The sequence below is a fragment of the Miscanthus floridulus genome, chromosome 8 (assembly GCF_019320115.1).
Source record: "Miscanthus floridulus cultivar M001 chromosome 8, ASM1932011v1, whole genome shotgun sequence".
NCBI lineage: Eukaryota > Viridiplantae > Streptophyta > Magnoliopsida > Poales > Poaceae > Miscanthus > Miscanthus floridulus.
Genome location: NC_089587.1, coordinates 41,318,340 through 41,338,833, shown reverse-complemented (window position 1 = coordinate 41,338,833; position 20,494 = coordinate 41,318,340). Strand labels below are relative to the sequence as shown.

Below are 20,494 nucleotides of genomic sequence, written 5' to 3'. Positions count from 1 at the left end.
CCAAATCCAAAAACTCTTCTCCCTCCTCTCTTCCCTTATCAGAAGGGGAAAAAAAATGGAAAGCAAACCAACACACACAGATACTAACTAGCACAGCAGCAACAATATCCAAAGCTAAGCTAGCGCGCCATGCAGACGCCGACCATGTCGACGTCCATGGTCACAACGCCCACGACGACAAGGGTCATGGCGCCAGCGAAGCCCCCCGCGCCGCGGCAATGCTGCAGGTACCTCGTCCTCCCCTCCACCGGCCACCGCCGCAGCGTGGCGGCGTGGTCTGCGAAGAAGAAGAACCCGTGGCTGGACCCGTTCGACGACGGGCCCGACGAGGAGTTCGACTACCAGGGCATGTTCTCCGGCGGGAAGCAGGAGGAGGACCCGCGGCCGCCCGAGGACCCTGCGAACCCGTACGGGTTCCTGCGGTTCCCGCAGGGCTACAACCCGGAGCTGGACAGCCTGGCCTCCAAGGTCCGCGGCGACGTGCGGCGCGCGTGCTGCGTCGTGTCGGGCGGCGTGTACGAGAACGTGCTCTTCTTCCCCGTCGTGCAGATGCTCAAGGACCGGTACCCCGGCGTGCTGGTCGACGTGGTGGCGTCGGCCAGGGGCAAGCAGGTGTACGAGATGTGCAAGAACGTCAGGTACGCCAACGTCTACGACCCCGACGACGAGTGGCCAGAGCCCACAGAGTACACGCACATGCTCGGCGTCCTGAAGGTACGTACATACTTGTGCTATTCCTTGCTTGCATAGGGAACAATTCCTCTGTTTTGTGTCCTCTGTTTTATGAGCTATTACGCGCTACTGGTGAGAAATTGGTAGTTGGATGAGTAAACTGTGCATGCTTTTGGCTGAATCTCGTCATGTTATTGCAACCGGCAGAATAGGTACTATGATCTGATCGTGTCGACGAGGCTGGCCGGGCTCGGGCACGCCCTCTTCCTCTTCATGTCGTCGGCGCGCGACAAGGTCGGCTACGTTTACCCCAACGTCAACAGCGTCGGCGCGGGCCTGTTCCTCGACGAGATGTTCAAGCCGCCGACCAACAACCTCGCCGACGGCGGGTACCACATGTGAGATACCCGTTGCCCTGCATTTGCACAACCATTGCTTGCAGCGCAAAGCCCGAATTGCGATTGATGTACTATTGCCAGGTACAAGGACATGCTGGAGTGGATCGGCCGGCCGGCGAAGAACGTGCCCCAGCAGCCGACGCCGCCGCTGCGGGTGTCCATCTCCAAGAAGCTGCGGGCGTACGTGGAGGACAAGTACAGCCGCGCCGGCGTGGAGAAGGGCAAGTACGTCGTCATCCACGGCATCGCCTCCGACTCCGTCGCCAACATGAAGTCCAGAGGCGACGACGACTGCCTTCTTCCCCTCGAGCACTGGGCTCAGATAGCCAAGGAGATCAGGTGCACTCATCATGATCATTTATTTATTTCGTCGTGGCATGCAAAATGCATTGCGATGAGCAGTGATTGAGTGATATCATTCGTCTATTTGGCAGCTCCGGTGACAAGGGGCTCAAGCCTCTGTTCGTGATCCCCCATGAGAAGCACAGAGATGAGATCGAGGAGGAGGTGGGGGAAGACACAAACATCCTGTTCATCACCACCCCAGGCCAGGTAGGTGTCTCTTCTGTCCTACATGAAGCTCCATGCATTGCAGAATGGAACCTTTCAAAGATGACCTACCATGCCTTTTCTGGCCTACTTCCAAGCTCACCTGCCTCATCAACGACTCTGCCGGCGTCGTCGCGACCAACACCGCTGCCGTGCAGCTCGCCAACGCCCGCGACAAGCCATGGTAAGTAAACTCGCCATATCACCGGCATTTCAGCTCCTAGTTGCAATGCCACGCTTTGGGTTCTGCAACTTTTCTTCTTTTTGCCAGTGTGGCCTTGTTCTCGTCGGCAGAGAAGGCGAAGCTGTTCCTGCCGTACGTGGAGGACAAGAGCAGCTGCACCGTCATCTCGTCTGCGACGGGGAAGCTGATCGACATCGACATCAACGCAGTGAAGAATACGGTGAAGGACTTCGAGCCCGCTCCCAGCTTCGCATTGGCATAGAAGTAGCAGCTGCCAACATCATTCCATTGCTTTGTACACAGTTCCAGAGAATTTGTGAGCAGCAACTCTGGAGACGAGACAATCGTGCAGCTATTACAAACTGCAAATAGGACAGCATGCATGATATGTATTCCGATGTTATGCCGATATATAAATAAATCACATCACATATCAGCTATGCAATAAATTGAACTAGAACAATACAGCACACAAGGTTCTGAAAGAACCGCCCCACACATGTTATCTGGTCTCCTTGTTGCTGAGCCTCAGGTAAAATACAGTACCTATACGCACTAGGGAATGGGAATCTATACAGGCAGACGACCAGTCATGGCTTCCTGAACCTAATGCTTCCTCAAATCTTCCCCAGTGCTACACGGAACGCCGAACACCAAGCCTCACCTCATACACAAGTTAACACAATAACATATCACTGAACCGATAAATATGACAACCTAAGATGTCAATCGAATCACCCTCTATCTCAGCATGCTCAACTGTTTTGGACTGGAACTGCAGCAGAAGTTTCTTTCAGGACAGAGTTCTTCATGTCATCGGAGTTAGTTTTGATGCTGAGCAGTGTTTGTGCAGATTCAAGTGCCTTCTCACCTCCGAATTCCAAAGTTGTCTCCTTATCAGACTCACTGTTGGCATCCTTCTTTGTAATGGTTGGAGGTTTCTCATCTGATGTAGTTGATGTGTTGGGTTGCTCAGTGGTTGTCGCTGATGGACTGATTGCAGAAACTGGTATGCTGCTGCTTCTGAATGGTTCATCGTGATTGTGTTTACCTTCATAAGTTACAACAATATTGTTAACATCATCTGGTGCCTTTTCCACATGCTTACGGACAGGGCATCCACCATGCGTGCAGCGGTAATAACTCCTGCAGAGGTTGATTCACAATTTAGAAAGCAAATTAATTAAAACAGCACCTAGACAGAACAAATGGGCAGATGTAACAAACAAGATTTTGAACTGCAAAGCTTGAAGTAATTGTTTCATGCACATGAAAAACGACATTTAAGATATCAACTCAACTTGTATCTTCATTCCCTGACAAGTTTTGGTTGGGAATTGGCAACCATTGATATAGTGCTAGTGAGAATTTAGATAGCATAGCAACGTTGCTTGCAAAGGAACGTACATTGTAACATATTCTGAAGACATGAAAGCTATTTATAGAAGACAACTGTAACAACAAAGATAAGTGGGGAACTATTGATCCAATATACACATAAGTGTACCAAAAGAAACAAATACAAATTGGGACCAAATGACTAAATGATTTCATCTGCAACCACACAAACCAACAGCACCACTAAACAGAACAGTATCACTTTTGGGTTAAATTGTCACATTGAACATTGTGTGCATGACAGAGGTTCCACACTAGGCCTCCACTGTCCATCTACTAACAATTTCCACAGTTCCAATGCTGCTACTAGTCAACCACACTCACATTGTAGTATTATACCTTAGATGAGGGAGACACCGGCCAGGGTTCAAATCCTGGTGGCACCAAAAAGATGACCTCGCTGGCAACCCAAACAAATAATGACCGGGCACTGACCCTCCTTCCAGGGGGTAGTTGCAATGGTCACCAGCCCAGGAGGTCGTGGTCGGCCTATGTTATAGTGCGATAGGGCTAAGCTAGGACTCCGGGGTTTTCTCAACTCATGTGGTTGAGGCTTCTTAATATAATGCCACGGGGAGGCTGTTCCCCAGGGCAGAGTTTTTTGTGAAAAAAAAACTAAATACAGAATGAAAGAAGAAGCAACAACATATCACGTTTAAAGGTGTAGCGTACAGCATCACTAAGGGTTAAGGGACGAAGGCCTCAATCTCTTTTGGATGGGATGGTTGACTAGGGGAGAACACTCAGCTTGACACCCTTTTCTTACGTGATATTAGACAACTAGGGCTATTAAGTAAGAACTAACACATTGTACCTACATAGAGTTATTAGTTATGTACTCCAAATAATGGTTTATTTTTATAAAAAGCTTGTTACTTTAATCAAATGAAAACAAGGGTGATTGCAACCAAACACTTTACAAACTTTGTAATCAGTAACATAGTTTAAGACATCATTGGCATTATTGCATTAATACCCATATCTATAGCCTAGAACTTATTGGATATGTGGGATTAATTACTCTGTTCATCCTAAACCGTGGTTTATGAGGCGTCGCCTAGGCGACAAGGCATGGTAGAGGCGCTGGGCGTCGGGGGTGCCACGACCTGCACTCGTATGGCATCCGCCTTATTCAATTAGGCGTAGCCTAGGCATAGAATGGCGTCGGGCGGACGCGTACAGCTCTGCTGCGGACGCCAGACACGAATGCGTGGGCGAAGTGCGCCAAAATTACAGCAGCCCCGCAGGAATCGACCGCGCGTCCGCGCCAAAAGGCAAAGGGCGGGAACTGTGACCCATATTGCTCTTTGCACGGGAAATCTACCGCTCGAGGCATTTACCTCGAGTGCGGGCGAGGGGAGAGGAAGAGAGGAGGTGGCGGGCGGACCTCGAGCTCCGCTTGGCTGCTCCTCTGCTCGAGTCCACCGGCTGGCTGCCCCTGCCGCGGAGCTGTCCATGCATCTCTGCTTGGCCGTCCACACCTGCCGTGGAGACGCTCCTGCATCTCCGCCGCTGCAGCCATCGGCTGTCCGCAGTCTGCACCTGCTCGTCCGCACGTGACGCAGTCGCCTGTCCGCACCTGCCTGTCTGCATGTTGCCCATCTGCACCTGCCCGTCTTCCGTGTGTACGCCCCTGATGCCGCCTCTGTTTTGGTCCCCTAAATCTCCCAGCCCCGTGCCGCCGCCTCTGTTCTGGTGTGTGTACTCTGCTATGAGTATTGCTGCTTTTTAATATTATTGGCCTGCTACATACTCACATACGGAGGAGACTAATGCCTGCTTGTGCTTGGGTTGTTATTTTCTTAGACCTTTATAAGCAAACACAGAGCACAAGGATCTTTCTTTGATTAGTATAGTATCTGTTTGATTCTTTCTTTAATCTTTACACTTTTACATAACACAAAGTAGAAGGTTCTTCCTTTGATTAGTATGATAATTACTGATTAGTAGTGCTCTCTTAGCTATACTAGTATTGTGCTGGGCTCAAGAATTGGGAACATGGTATGTATGTGCTGCACTAGTATCTAAAATTCTAGCTTACACTACGCCTTCATGGCGCCTAAATTGTGCGTATGGAGTCGCCTAGGCGCTGTGAGGGGGGAAGGGCGCGATGCCTCGCCACAACGCCTCAAAAACCATGTCCTAAACACCAAGGCCTTGTGGGCTATAAGTGCACCGCATAGGCACAGGACCAAATGAATGTAAAACAATTCGGCACATGAAAGATACTTACGAGTTGCTAAAGGCCCTTTCACTTCTTACACACAGTCTACAACCTTTTTTTTAGACAACACCAGTTTAAAACCTAATGCAAGTATATTGAGATGGAATGGACTAATGGATAGACAACAAGGGAAGGCAAGCGGATTTGTTTATTTCCTGAAGACTCATTTCACAAAACTACAACTATTTGCACCTTACTATAAAGAATTAACACGTTTGGGACCACTTTCACAGAAATTCAGCTATTTATGCCCCTAGCAAACACAAAACTACAACTTTGTGATGTAACTACCATTTTCTCGGTTTTTCACCATACAAAGTTTGTAGTCTTGTGCTGCTAAGTGCACAAACAGTTGTATTTCTACGAGACTAGCCCCAGAAGTTGTAGTTCTGTAAAATTTACTGTATCTTGAAAGGGACTCTACATCAAAGATGGTAAACTTTCACCAAGAATAGCCAATCGCAATACTGATTCCATCTCATAAACCAAGTTTCTAGGTTTTACTACAACCTTCACGGGACCACCTAAAAATAATAGTTTTGCAGATGTGCTACTATATTATAATAAAAAGAATGCTTGAAGACAATTCATGAGAACATGACAAAAATATTGCCTTATTTTTATCTTGTGAATATCTCATTGTTGCATCAGTTATTTAGTATCTAAAAGCACCATCAGATGTAATGTTTATGGTCAATTTTAAGCATCAGGACATAAAGCTCACCTAATGTACAAAATCACCCTACTAACCACAGGCCTAATGGACAAATCCATAACCCAGATGTTGAGATTAGAACAAAAACCAATCACTTAGTATTGCTAGGTTAAATGAAAATAATAATGAGCCATAAGAGGAGATAATAAGCCTCTTTAAAGATCGACAATATTGCTATTAAGTACTAGTACATTGTGAAATTGCTCTGTGATTGTCATGTACTGACAACAAAGTGAGCGGCTTCCCACCTGGGGTTTGGATTTCCCTTCACGATTTTCTGCCCATACTTGCGCCATCTGTATCCATCACTCATCTTTCCAGCCTGCACAATAATCTTTTGCTCTCTAACAGTTCTGAGAACTGGCGTTAGGTTAGGCGCTGTGGTCTCGAGTGCTCTGTTCAAAGAACAACAATAGAGGATACAAAAGGTAAGAACAACTAATCAACATAGACATGAATGAATCAAATAGTCCAACAGTACAATGACCTTCGCTTTGGCAGGGGTTCTGCGCTAGGATGTTCATCTTCAGATTTGTTACCAGCATCCCCTTCGCAGTCACTTGAGCAAAAGAGATGCTGCTCAGAAGTTTCTGAGATGGCACTCTGTTCCAATTTACAAGTAGGCGTACTGGATTCTACAATTTCTGTGTTCACAAGTCTCAAGGTTTCGCCTCCAGAGGGAACACCAATAGGAGTCACTTTTTCTTTTGCAAATCTGGTCTTTTGTGGTGGTTCATGATTATGAGCTCCTCTATAAATGATTTCCACAACACGGCCATCAGGGAAATGCTCAACCTTCTTTTTAGCCAGACAACCTGAGTTTGTGCATCTATAGTAGCTCCTGGAATTATCACTACTTTTCACCTGCTTCTGACCATATTTCCTCCAGTTGAAGCCATCAGCTACCATATTTACAACATGGTGTGATTTTGAATGAGATGAAAATGACTTGTCGGCAATTGGTTTACAAATATTTCCTTCAGTTACTGATGGTGATTGCTGCAGTGGCACTAGAGATCTTGGTGTCATATAAAATGGACTTGATGGCACTTCCGAACATGCAGACGAAGTTGGTGACTGCAAGTGCATTTGTGCCTGTGCTGTAACACTCGCCAAAGCTGCTTGATGAGTCATTGCAAACTGGCCCTAATATTCAAGAAAGAGATTTTTACAGATCTAAGTAATCCAATAAAAGAATCCACTATATAGAACTGAGGAATATATGATAGACCATACAGCACATGAAAACAATGCATATTTATAGTAAGATCCTACTCCTTCCGTTCTTTCATATATGATGATGGCTAGTTCAAAATTGAACTAAATAATGTCATATACAAAAGAACAGAGGGACTGTGGCAAGTTATACATAAGAAAGCTTCATAACCTATCTCTACTAAAAAGAGCAACGAGGAATCGCCAACACTCCGTTATATAGTTGTCTTGTATATAATGCACAAATGCCTCTTCAATTTCGATTCCAATCTCACATCACATTGAGGCTTCAGCTGTAAGGGGTTAATACATACATCTTGCATGAGTTAGATTTTATTTTTCTCTTGTGTAATTTTGATTTATTGGCCACCATCTTGCTTTGGGTGAAATAATACCCAATCTCAAATTTGGGTGACAGATATCTGCCAATCTCAAAATTGGGTGAAAGAAAAACCATGAGACCCAAGATACTGTATATGTTGAATGAGATTAATCCAGCCCTTTAACATATATGAAATATGAAATAGAACAGTGGTCTGACATGTGTTTGCCTTGATTTATGTACTACCATCATGTTTAACAAGGACCACTAGGATTAGAATCTGCAGATTGCATTATAACATAACACAGATATAATTACATTGCATAAGAACTTTCAATGTCATCTACAATATCACATTGCATGCTCATATCCACAAAAGTAGTGCCTGGAGTCAGGTTCTAAAGTTCGGTAACCGGTTATGGGCTGACCCACCCAATCTAGTTGTCGTTACATCGTATAATCAGGGAATAATATGGCCTAGATTATGATTTTATGGTTAAAATTAGCACCCATTCTTTGTATAGTTGAGTGCACCCGTTTTTCAGACACTGCCTGGATTGCTGCTATGTTACACTATTAAGAACTCCAATTGAACTTCTTGTATTTATTTAGTCAACATCATGTGTTACTTCTCTAAATGTGTTTATGTGTAAACATGACATAATGTAACAAAAATCAAATTAGAGGGGTTGCTTTGCAAATGTTACTCATGTTCAAAAACAGGGAGTAACATGTTTCTAGCAACTGCCTCCCGAGTTAATAATGCATTGCTGATAGTTGAGGAGTGGTTATCCTGCATTCCTGCAGCATATCCAGCCATCATGTGTGTCATCTTAATGGAGCTACTGATCAAACCCACCCCCAAAAAAGAACATTTTGAATTCATGTCATATGGAAGACTGAATATGCTGCAAGTGGACCACTCATCTCCAGCAACAAACTATCAACTATGGAACTGCAACAAAATCGCAAGGCCAGCCTTAATAATGGTACATGCACAAAATTAAGAATATTATGGAACTTCAATTGCTATATTTTATAATATATAGGTCAATGCGTTCTAATTTATTATAATTCTGATTCAGTACAAAGTCTAGCACTGGCCAATTGGCCATCAAAGGTGATATCATACAACAATTTAGCATCGTCTATGATCAGCTGACTAGGGTATGAAATTATCACTTTGTTCAAGTTGTTCAAGAATGAATCAACTCAGAAATGTGTGGCTCGAAACCTTATCCAGGGCTCACTCATATTTAGTGAGAGGGAGAGAGAGAGAGAGGATTGGCAGACTCACCGCAAACCCTGGAGGCGCGATGAAGCAAGGCACGGCCACCACCGGCACCGCTAGGATGGGCGTCTCCGCGCTGGCCCCAGCCGGCCGCCGGGTCGCCTTGACTTCCTTCTCCATCCCCTCCACCTTCACCACCGCAGTCACTTTCCCCTTCGCCCCTTCCTCCACCTTCTTCTCCTTCTCCTCCTTATCCTTCTTCCGCTTATCCTTCGCCCGATCCCCCCTCTCCTTCTCCACTTCTTTCGTCTTCATGTCCGCCTCTGCCTCCGCCACCACCTCCATCCCCGGGCAATCTACGGACGGCGCCACGGTTGGTTCCTGCGGCGGGTGCGTCTCCACCTCCGCCTCTACCTCTTCGGGCAGGCGCTTCTCCTCATCCGGATTCCCGGAGGGCTCCAGCGGTGGCGGCGGGCGCGTCTCATCCACGTCGGCCGCCGCCGGGGCAGGTAGCTTCTCGTTGGCCGGCGCCGGCGCCGGCTCCGGATCGCCGTCGGCCATGAAGGGGAAAGCTAGGGTTTGGAGGGCCGGAGAGTTCGAGAGCCGGGTGAGAAAGGGAAGAGGAAGGGGAGCTTTTTGACTGACATTGACCGTAGCAGAGAGGTAGTAGTAAAAGCCGTGGGTGGAGTACTGGAGTGGGAGAAGGAAAACGGAACGAGACGGGAACGGGAGGACGGAGGAGTGACGGACGTTATGGTTACCAAGGGGACGGGCACGGACGGAAGGGCAATGGCCCCACTTAGGGACGGGTCACCGTCGAGGACCGAACGGTCAAACGGTCAAGAGCGCTGCCCCCACTCGCTGTTCGCAGCAGACTAATACTCAGATTTTGTGGTTAGAAAATCGTGCGTTCCAACGTGAAAATATAATACCAAACAATCGTGCATTGCAACGTAAAAATATAATACCATACATGTTGATAGAATATCGTCGATAGTTCTCTGAGGGGTATCCCATAAAGATAGATTGATCGGCGGAGAAGCGCGAGATAAAAAACAAGAAGGCAACAGAGACACACGAGTTAGACAGGTTCAGGCCGTCAGTACGACGTAATACCCTACTTCTGTGGTCTATTGATTTGTATTAGCTATCATATGATATGCCGTGATTTTAGAGGGGGTCTCTGTCCGCCTTATATAGTCCGGGAGACAGGGTTACAAGTCGGTTAGATCTGAGAGATAACCGCAAAGTAATAACTGATTACATGAATCTTGGGATCATACATATCCTAACAGATCTCGTAGTATCTTCAGGATATCTTTCCGATGTCTTGCGGAAGGCGCCGAGCAGAGTCGTGCCTCGTAAGGCTTCTTCTTGTGGGCTGGGACACCCCTAAGGGCGCAGCCCATGTAGTCTACCGTGGATATCCGGGATCGTACACCCCACACCTAGTCCCCGAGCACCTTGTACCCGTTGTGCAACGCCGTCTTGCGCTTGTCCGAGCAGGTGCGAATAACGCCGAGCAGTCAAGCTCATGGTTCCACCACCATGCTGAACTGCCGAGCTACGTGAACCGTCGCCTAGCAGTGTAAACCGTTGCCGAGCAACATAACCTGTCACCGAGCACCGTGAACCATTGCCGACCAGAGTGACCCAAGTATGGCTTGTCATAAGGGTGTAAGGAGCTCAAGTTTAGAATCGAAAATTTCTTCGTAGTGGACCAAGTGTGCCCACTTAGAGTCCGAACAAAGTTATAGGAATCAATCCTCCTCTGTAAGCACGTAATCTTCTAGAAAAAATCACACACATTCACCGCGAGGTGAAGTGTGCCCACTTAGTCCCCGAGCCTGACAGCAGATGATGTAATCATGTGGTGCCAGGGTTAGAAACTTGAAAAATAGTAGAAAACTAGACAAGCACGCAGCCAGTCCCCAGGCCTGGCCGAAAAAGAAAACAAAGCACATTCACCGTAAGGTGAAGTGCGCCCACTTAGTCTCCGAGCCTGACAGTAGGTGACGCAGTCACGTGGTGCCAGTGTCAGAAATAGAAAATCAATCAAAGACCAACGGAGCAGACCACCAGTCCCCAAGCTGCAAGCGGAGTTATCGGAGAAATTGAATCTTGGAGAAAAAACCGGAGTAACGGCTGTACAGTGTCAGTTACTTAGCCTCAATAAATGGCGGAGAAATCGGCGATATTTCGGCAAGGAGCAACTGACGGTAGCAACAGATGAGCGACGTGGGCTGTGGTTGCGCGAAAACCCTAGTAACGGCCCATTAAGCCGCATCGAAGAATTCGGAGCGGCGCAGATCGCGGGAACGGTTTCCCAAAAACCCTTGAGTCATAGAAGTGGGGAAAGTGCTTTATAACAGTACCGTCGCCTCCCATTCTTCCACCCTTGCCACTTCGCCATTTCATCTTCCGCCTCAGCCACCACACCTCCAGATTCGCAACCACACACGTTGCCGACGCCAGACCGCATCCAGATCTGAGTGATGGCGCCAAAGAGGAGAGCCGTGAACCCGAAGAAAACAAGCCCAAAGAAGGCAGGAGGCGGAGCCAGTCGCAACAAAGAGTGGACGCCGTCGCGCACTGGAGAAGCGGAGCTCGAAAGAATGGTGACGGCGGGCGTGCTTCCTGACCGCGTCACCGCCGGATGGCGGCCAACCAGTGGTGAGCCCTTTCCAATGCCTAACACCGATGATGTTGTAGTCTTTGAAGATTATTTCTGGCGTGGATTGGGGTTCCCTGTTCATCCTTTCCTACGAGATCTGTTGGTATTTTGGTCGATTAGTCTGTGCAATCTTCACCCCAACACTATATTGTATATCTCGATCTTTATTCACTTCTGTGAGGCGTTTCTTGGGATTCTGCCGCACTTCAACCTCTTTAGACACTTGTTTTGGTTAAAGAAGAAAGGCGGCGGCGGCTCCAAGGTGGTCGGCGGTGTATATCTGCAGCTCCGGGATGGAATGGCCAGCGATTATATCAGCGTATCACTGAACACTTCCCTGAAAGGGTGGAATTCCAAGTGGTTCTATATGAAACAGAACCACCCGGCCATCCGCTGCAATGTCCACCATATCCCGGAGAACCAAAGAAGCTGGTCGGAGAGACCAAGAAGTATCGACATGGAGCAAGTGAAGGAGCTCCTTAACTTGATTCAAGGTGTGGAGATGAGAGGTGAACTTGTGGCAGCAAGCTTCATAGTACGCCGTGTCCAACCTTGCAAAGAGAGGGCCTACCCTACTTTTGACTACAAGGGCGACGACGACGGAACCCGGGAGAGACCTGAACGGCTATCAAGGAAAGAAGTAATAAGCCGCTCCACAGAACTATTCACCTCCAACACCTCATTTAGCTGGCCAAAAGAAACAAAGGCCTTCAACTGTACGAACCCGCCTCCTCAGGTAACCATCTTAACTTGCATTATTCAACTATCGATCGCCGAGTAGGGAACTGACTTACTTATGCAAAGATCTATTCGCAGGACAGGGCAGTGTATTTTTCTAACGTGTTGAGAGCTGAATGGCCGCTGGTGGTGGACGTCTGACCAACAGCACACCCTGAAGAAAGTTTCGTTGGTATCTCATCAGAATCCAGAGATTCGGATGTTGATCACACGGTGCGTCCCCCCCGTTATCGGAGAAATCCCGGGGGAAACGGACAGCGACAAACGAGCCGGCCTGGAAGAAGAGGAAAACGGCGACTGTCGCTCCCCGCAAACTGGGCAGTATATCACTAGGGGCAACCAGACCACTCGTCCGCGGAGGGCCGCGGTGATCGAGTGGTCTGATGGCGACGAAGATATAGTTCCCCCTCCTCCAAGCGTGCAAACAGCTTCACGCAGCACACGCATGGAGGAGCAACTTAGGGGAAGCGATGAAGTCCCCGAGCAGCAGGCAACAAAAATCCCCGCAGAGCAAGCGACGGGAGTCCCCGAGCAACAGTCGGAGGTAAACCCGATGTTACGGGTGGAGGAAACACCGGAACAGCAGGCAGAGCAGAGGCTAACTCTAGAGGAGGACAGACCTCCACCCGAGAGCATGGGGGTCAACCCCACAGCCGCACCTAGGGGCTCGAACAGGCCTCGTCGATTAAAAAAAGTACACTAGCAGACCAAACGATAAGTATCCTCGCGTTGGTGATGTTTTGCTATTTGAGCTTAGCTTTTTGGGCGATTGACCAATTGTTCTGATGCAGCGCAAGGCACATGGAGGATCCAAAATCACCCACCCAGACTGATGAGTAGCCTCGAGCTTATCTCGAGGAGGAGGTAACGCCTGCCGCCCCTGTGTCAGGGTCCCCCAGTGCTCGGCAGCCGGCGGAAAAATCAACAACCGCTGCTGGTGGAGCTGGAGACGGCGAGGGGCCGACATCAGTAGAGGCCGGCTCAGTGACAATGCTCGAAGCAACGTGGGGTAGCACTAGACCCTTGGGAGCTGAAACTGGAGTTGCCAGCGAAGCAACAGACTCTGGTTCAGCGAGACCAGAGGTGCCCGAGGAGCTAATGGTGCCCCCTGAGGGGTCGCAGGTCGCTTGGACCTACTATCCGGCCACATTGCCCCCCTGCGGTGACCCCTACTACTACGGAAGAGGAGGATGAGGTGGAGGAGATCGTTCGTGATGAGCCTCAAACCCAATCCGTCTGAATCCTTCGCAAGCGCGGTGACGAAGTGGTAGTTGTCGAGGAAGAGGACACCCCTAGAGAAATGAGGAGGCTAAAATCCTCCCTCGATGGAGTAGTAAAACAAATCGAGGTTAATACTGAATCCTGAATATTTTTCATTGACATTGGTGGTGTCCTTCCGTCATTATCATTGTGCATTTCCAGAGGATAACTCGGACTGTCGAGCACCATTACCAGCTGATTAAGAGGATGGAGCCCCTCGCCGAGGAGAACAAAAAACTCAAGGAGGTGATGAACTGTTCGGAGAAAAACTTTCAAAGGGCCCAGCGCGAGCGAGACCTTGCTGAGTCCAACGCGCGGGACCTAGAATACCAGAAAGGGGTCCTATCGGAGCACCTGGCAACGGCGAAAGAACAACTTCGGAGCAAGTCTGAGCAGCTGACCACTGCCTCTACACAACTTAAAGATGCTTCCGAGCAGTTGGAAAAGCTGCAGAAAATCTCCGAGCAGAAGAAAGGTATGTACGATCCACAAAAATGCCTCGCATAGTTGGATATGATTACTTTTGGTGATGAATGATGTACTTGTAGAACAAGACACGGAGCTCAGTCAACTGCGCCAGGCCCTCGAGCAACTCTGAGAGGAGAAAGCGAAGGAGACAGGGCGAGCGAACAAACTGATCGAGGAGCTGAACGGTGAGTACCCCCCGGTTAGGTTTTCTGCTAAAGTAATTGTCTTGCCTGATGGAACTTCAAAATGCATGCATACTACCGTCGAAGGGTCAAGGCATAATTCGATGTGCTGGAGCAGGATGCTCGAACCCAGAGGAACAAATTTGACGCCGTAGTTGCCGGAATCAAACCAGTGTTCGACTGCATCGAACCGAAAACTGCTCCTCAGCCCGACGGCAGGCCGTCGTGCCCGGATATCATCATTGAAAGATGCAAGACGGTGTGGGAAAGCTTTAAGAGCTTCAACCATGACGCTGTTGTTTCCGCCGCTACCCACGCCCTTGCTGTTGTTCGGTCCCACTATCCAGCCACTGACCTTGAAGCGATAGGGGGCGGGTACGCCGAGGGGCTGAGCGAAGCGGAGACCTAGCGACTGGAGGATGAGGTGGAAGACGCGGCGAAAAAGTTAGCCGGCGATATATACCTATTCGGAGAGACTGACGGTAGTGGCGAAGCACAATGATGTCCTTGGTGGACATCATCTATAATTTCTGGACAGTATAGTTAGAATGCGCAAAAGCATGGAAAATACTTATACAGATGATAACTGTTATGAAGTGCATGCGTATGCGGTCAGAAAAAATTTTGGCGAAAAAATCTTCGTTATTACGACCATAAAGTATTTATATGGAGTATAAGTAGAGTCCGAGCAGTTAGTTCGCTACCGACCCCCATGGCCTCAGCTAGCCCATAGTCCATGACGTCGAGCGTGGAGCCCGTGCACGTGTAGGAAGAAGAGGCATGACCAAGGAACCGCAGCCGACCACCCATAACACAGAGCGCGGAGCCCGTAGCACGTGTAGAGAGAGATCAGAGACTGGGTCGTCTCCATAGAGAGGAAAAAGCGAAACGTGTGCTGCTCGGCGGTTTATCGAAATAACTTGGAGATATAAACCGTATAAGCATAGTCCGAGCAACTAGTTCTATGCTGAGCATTCGGCCTTAGCAAGCCCGTAGTCCATAACGTGGGGCGCGGACCCTGTAGACGTGTAGGATGAATAGGCGCGACCAAGGAACCACAACCGACCACCCATATCGCAGAGCGTGGAGCCCATAGCACGTTTAGGGAGAGATCGGAGACTGGGTCTTCTTCGAAGAGAACAAAAAAGAAAGTAAGCTGCTCGCTGATCGGCGAAAGGTCTTGGAGATTTGGGACAAAGTGTTTGGCAACTTTGGAGCAAACATGTGGTGAAATACATTGGAGGTTTGTGGAAAACATATTCGATGACTTGGAGAAAACTTTTTCGGCGAAATCGTTCGGCGATTTGGAGAAATCATTCGACGCTAGCTTTGGAGATTTAGAGAAACTTATTCGGCAAAATTGTTTGGCGATTTGGAGAAATTGTTTGGTGCTAGGTTTGGAGATTTGGAGAAAGTTATTTGGTGAAATTGTTCGGCGATTTGGAGAAATCGTTTGGCGCTAGCTTTGGAGATTTGGAGAAACTTATTCGGTGAAATTGTTCAGCGATTTGGAGAAAACGTGCTTGACGAGTATGTATTGGAGTTCGTCGTGAAGTAGCATATAGCTCGGCGACCACAAGTGGATGTTAAACCACAATAGATACAAAACAAAGACAAGTTATGGAGACCAAAAACTTTACTGAATATAAAATTGTAGAGTACATATCTGGAGTGTTTCAAGGATAGAAATGTATAAGGTGCTCGATGTGCCACGAGTTGGGAACATCGATTCCTTCTAAGTCACTTAAGCGATAAGAATCTGGTCGAGTAACTTCTTTGATGACATAGGGCCCTTCCTAGGGGGAAGAGAGCTTGTGCAACCCTTCAATTTTTTATTTTCTACGGAGAACGAGATCGCCGACAGCAAATGAACGACCTTTGATGTTTTGGTTGTAGTACCTCCACAAGCCTTCTAGATATTTAGCTATATGGACGCAGGTGGTTAGGCGTTCTTCCTCTGCCCTATCGATGTCCTCAGACCGAACAGCCTTGACCTGCTCTTCATCATAGTTTTCCACTCTAGGAGGCCTTGAGGAGCTTGAAGAAAGGTAGCCCTTTTTCGCCGAGGCGTGATATGAAGCGGCTTAAAGCAGCCATGCAACCTGTAAGCTTCTGTATATCCTTGACACATGTTGGCCGTTTCATATTGGTGATGGTGGAGACCTTGTCAGGATTAGGCTCGATGCCTCAAGCACTGACGATGTAGCCCAGCAGTATACCGGATAGAACTCTAAAGATGCACTTTGAAGGGTTCAGCTTCCATCGGTACTTGTTCAGGTTAGCGAAGGTTTCTTCGAGGTCGGCGATAAGGTTGTCAGCTGTCTTGGTCTTGACGACCACATCATCGATGTAGGCTTCGATGTTGCGGCCGATCTATTGGTCGAGGCACATTTGGATGGCCCTTTGATAGGTAGCCCCAGCGTTCTTGAGTCCGAAGGACATAGTCTTGTAGCAGTATGCACCAAAAGATGTAATGAACGTTGTCTTTATCTAGTCTTCTTCCTTGAGGGAGATCTGATGATAGCCGGAGTAACAGTCAAGGAAGGATAGTAGTTCGCAACCGGTGGCAGAGTCTACAACCTCGTCTATCCGAGGCAAGCCAAAGGGATCTTTAGGGCAGTGTTTGTTAAGATCAGTATAATCAACGCACATTCTCTATTCTTTATTCTTTTTCGAATTAGAATAGAGTTTGCTAACCAATCTGGATGATACACTTCTTTTATAAAACCGACAGCTAAGAGCCTTTTTATTTCTACCCTAATAGTTTCCTTCTTGTCTGGCGCGAATCGACGGAGTTTCTACTTGATCGGTTTGGCGGTCAGCGAGACATTCAAGGAGTGCTCGATCTTCTCCCGTGGTACCCCCGGCATGTCTGCAAGTTTCCAAGCAAACACATCGGCGTTGGCACGTAGGAAGGAGACGAGCGCGCTTTCCTATTTGGGGTCAAGGTGAGCCCCAATCTTCACGGTCTTGGAGGCGTCGTCGAGGCCGAGGCCGAGGCCGACCTCCTTGATTTCCTTGGACTTGGTGGAGGCATGGGGAAGCTCTAGCTCTAGAATCTCCATGTCATCGGCGGGTGCTGTCTTGGCTTCGGCGACCACGCTAGCCATCTAGATGGAGAGGTCGGTGGCTTCGGCAAGAGCGAGACTCTCTGTGTCGCAGGCGTAGGCAATGGAGAGGTTGGCCCGTAGAGCCAGGACTCCTGTAGGCGAAGACATCTTCAACACCAGATACGCATAGTGTGGTACGGCCATGAATTTGGCCAGAGCTGGCCGGCCAAGTATGGCGTGGTAGGCGGTGTCGAAGTCGACAACGTAGAAGTTGATATGCTCGACGCGGTAGTTGCTTGCCATGCTGAACTGTGCTAGTAGGGCGATCTCTCCAAGTGACCTAGATGCCCTTCTAGGTACCACATCCCAGAAGGAGGAGTCCGAGGGTGTGAGATCTGATATCGTGAGGCCCAACTCCCTTATAGCCCCGGCGAAGAGTAGGTTCAAAGCACTGCCACCGTCAACAAGGACTTTTATGAAGAGCACCTTCTCGACGGTTGCATCGAGGACAAGGGGGAAATGCCCTGTGTAGGGTATGTTTGCCCACTAGTTGGCCCTGCTGAAGGTGATGGGGACCTCGGACCATGGGCGATAGCTGGGTCGGCGATAGTTTCTTCTGAAGCGACAGCGAGCACTTGTCGGGTGGCGAGCTTCTGTTCCCTTCTACTCTCAGTGGATGTGAGGCCCCCAAAGATGGTGGCGACCACCTTATCGTGGTCCTGAAAGGCATTGTTGTTGTTCCTAGGTGGTCAGCGACCTCCGGCTCCATCGTTGGCGTCGTCATCAAGCCTCTTGTCCTGGAACTCCCTAGCCAGACCAATGCAATCCTTCATCTTGTGTTTGGCATTCTTGTGAAGAGGGCATGGGCCATCGAGGATTTTTTGGTACTGTTCGTCGTAGTTACGCTTGGCGCGAGGTTGGCTAACGGCAGCGATGATGTGTTCTGGCCGGTGGCGGCGATTTTGGCCAGGCATGTGTCCTCCTGTTCGGTCACGGCCGCTATCGCGATGATAGCTATGGTCGTTGGGGCGGCGGTCGCTGTGACGTCGGTCGTCGGGGCGATCGTCATAGCGGTGAGGCAGGCGCTGAGTGCCTGCATCCTTGTTGAAGCGCACCTCGGCTTCCTCGGCATTGGCGTACTGGTTGGCGGTAGTTATCATTTCGCCGATACTGGTCGGTGGCTTGCGGTTGAATTTGGAGCGAAGCTCGCGATGGTGGAGTCATCGGATAAAGGCGGTGATGACTTCAGCTTCCATGATGTTGGGGATAGAGTTCCTCATCTCGGAGAAATGCTGGATGTAGCTGCGGAGGAGCTCGGATGGCTTCTGGTTGATGCAGCTGAGATCATGCTTCATGCCGGGTCGAGTACACGTGGCCATATAGTTGTCGGTGAAGACTTTCTTCAACTCTTCCCATGAGCCGATGGGGTCCGGTGTAAGGCTGGTGAACCAGCTCATGGCGTGTGGCGTGAGCATGATGGGGAGATAATTTGCCATGATGCTGGTGTCTCCTCCCACGACGCGGACGGCAGTGGCGTAAGCCTGCAGCCACTGAGTTAGGTTCATTCTTCCTTCGTAGGGCTCGACCCCGGTGATCTTAAAACCACAGGGCCACCGAAGCGTTCGGAGTGCCCTTGTGAAAGCCAGATGCCCCTCAGGGTTGTCGACACCGTCGTCTGTGGCGTTGTGGTCGGGGATAGGCTCGAGGGCTGAGTCCGGGTTGCCGTACTCCTTTTTGTAATCCTAGCGGCGACGCACTTCATCTTCATGGTGACCAAAGCGACGTTGCTTGATATGCCGCCACTCATCCCGGAGGTTGCTAAGATGTACTCTAGCAACTTTTCGACCTCCTGGTCATGCTGGCGATGGTGTTCGGTGCAATGCCCCCTGGGTCCCCCTAGAGAGGTAGCGATTGGTCGGCGAAACGACTTTGACTAGGGTAGCGATTGGATCTCGGTGCAGCTAATTGGTGAATCATGCTCGCAGAGCATGAAGGTCTCTTATCCTCGCGGATCTCATTGACCTGACAGTGAGCCGCTTTAAGCATGGCGGCGATCTTGGCGAGCTCGGGCGTTTGAGGGAAACAAACGAGCTCGTTAGCGGCTACCACCAAATTGGCGCTTGGAGTCTTGAAGACGTCGTGTCCGTCGACGCAGAGAAATTCTTCATCGATGTCGCGGTGGAGCGGGAGCGGTCTTTCTTGAGAATTTATCCGATTATTCTGAGCCGCCTCGGCCCTCGCGATGGCTGCCTCGTTTTCTCACCGCTGCACGTGGTTGACGTTCCGGTTCTCCCGAGCAACACGCTCCTCCTCGGTTTCGCCGTTCTGAGGAGGGCTGTCGATGCTGACATTGAAGATCGCACCACCCCAGAAGGGTGGAAGGAGAAGTTGATCGAAGAAGGTTTCGACGAGGGCTTCTGTAGAGCCCTGAGACTCAGAGCCCAGAGTTTCTTCCAGGATGGTCTGGAGGTGCGCCCCAGGGCTCCAACCTAAGTGTAGCGTGTTGACGGCTAGCGAAAGCTGAATGGCGACCTGGTCGGCGAGTTTGCCCCTTAGGGCGTGCTAGTAAGCGGCGACGGCGTTAGAGAATCCGAAGGGTAGGGCCGTAGCCCCTATAATTTCCTGAGTAGCCTCCGATAGATCTGGATCGGAGGGTGATCGGCGTTGAACCAGAGTGTCCAGTGCCGATTCGGCAACGGAGAGACAATCAGCGAGCTTCAGTCCGACCCGATCAATGGATTCGATCAGATCGTCGTTGTTGATCGGCCTCCTCTGGTAGCGAGGAAGCGGACGGCGAGTTGTTGCCGAAGGAGACCTCGGAATCGGCTCCGAGATCGGATCTGCAGTTGCAGGTGCCGGGGTGGCCGGCGTAGAACCGATCTGCCCTGGCTCGAGGAGCTCTCCGACTCCATCAGCGTTGATGACCCACGAGATGGATCCGACTGTGAAGATCTGGCCGATCTGCGGAAGGGACGAAGAGCCTGCGGAAAAAGCCATCTTGTTCGACAAGGAAACAGCACGCACACCCCTACTTGGCATGCCAACTGTCGACAGAATATCATCGACAGTCCTCCGAGGGGTATCTTACGAAGGTAGATTGATCGGCAGAGGAGCGTGAGATCAAGAACAAGAAGGCAACAGAGACACACGAGTTAGACAGGTTCAGGCCGTCAGTATGACATAATACCCTACTTCTATGGTCTGTTGGTTTGTA

The 20,494-nt window shown here is 49.5% G+C and overlaps 2 protein-coding genes across 2 annotated transcripts; one reads left to right on the top strand and one right to left on the bottom strand.

Moving 5' to 3' along the window:
• Window positions 1–34: 34 nt before the first annotated feature.
• Window positions 35–2,252, top strand: LOC136476238 (photosynthetic NDH subunit of subcomplex B 1, chloroplastic-like). The gene is made up of 6 exons (XM_066474000.1): window positions 35–714; window positions 880–1,070; window positions 1,152–1,409; window positions 1,505–1,622; window positions 1,718–1,803; window positions 1,891–2,252. The coding sequence occupies exons 1-6, from the start codon at window positions 130–132 to the stop codon at window positions 2,063–2,065; spliced, it is 1,413 nt and encodes a 470-aa protein (XP_066330097.1). The 5' UTR covers window positions 35–129; the 3' UTR covers window positions 2,066–2,252.
• Window positions 2,217–9,568, bottom strand: LOC136476237 (probable WRKY transcription factor 32). Its single transcript, XM_066473999.1, has 4 exons — window positions 8,975–9,568; window positions 6,628–7,286; window positions 6,389–6,535; window positions 2,217–2,949 (listed from the first exon to the last, which is right to left on the bottom strand). Exons 1-4 carry the CDS (start codon window positions 9,467–9,469, stop codon window positions 2,559–2,561), a joined length of 1,692 nt encoding a protein of 563 aa, XP_066330096.1. The 5' UTR covers window positions 9,470–9,568; the 3' UTR covers window positions 2,217–2,558.
• Between the last annotated feature and the right edge of the window lie 10,926 nt (window positions 9,569–20,494).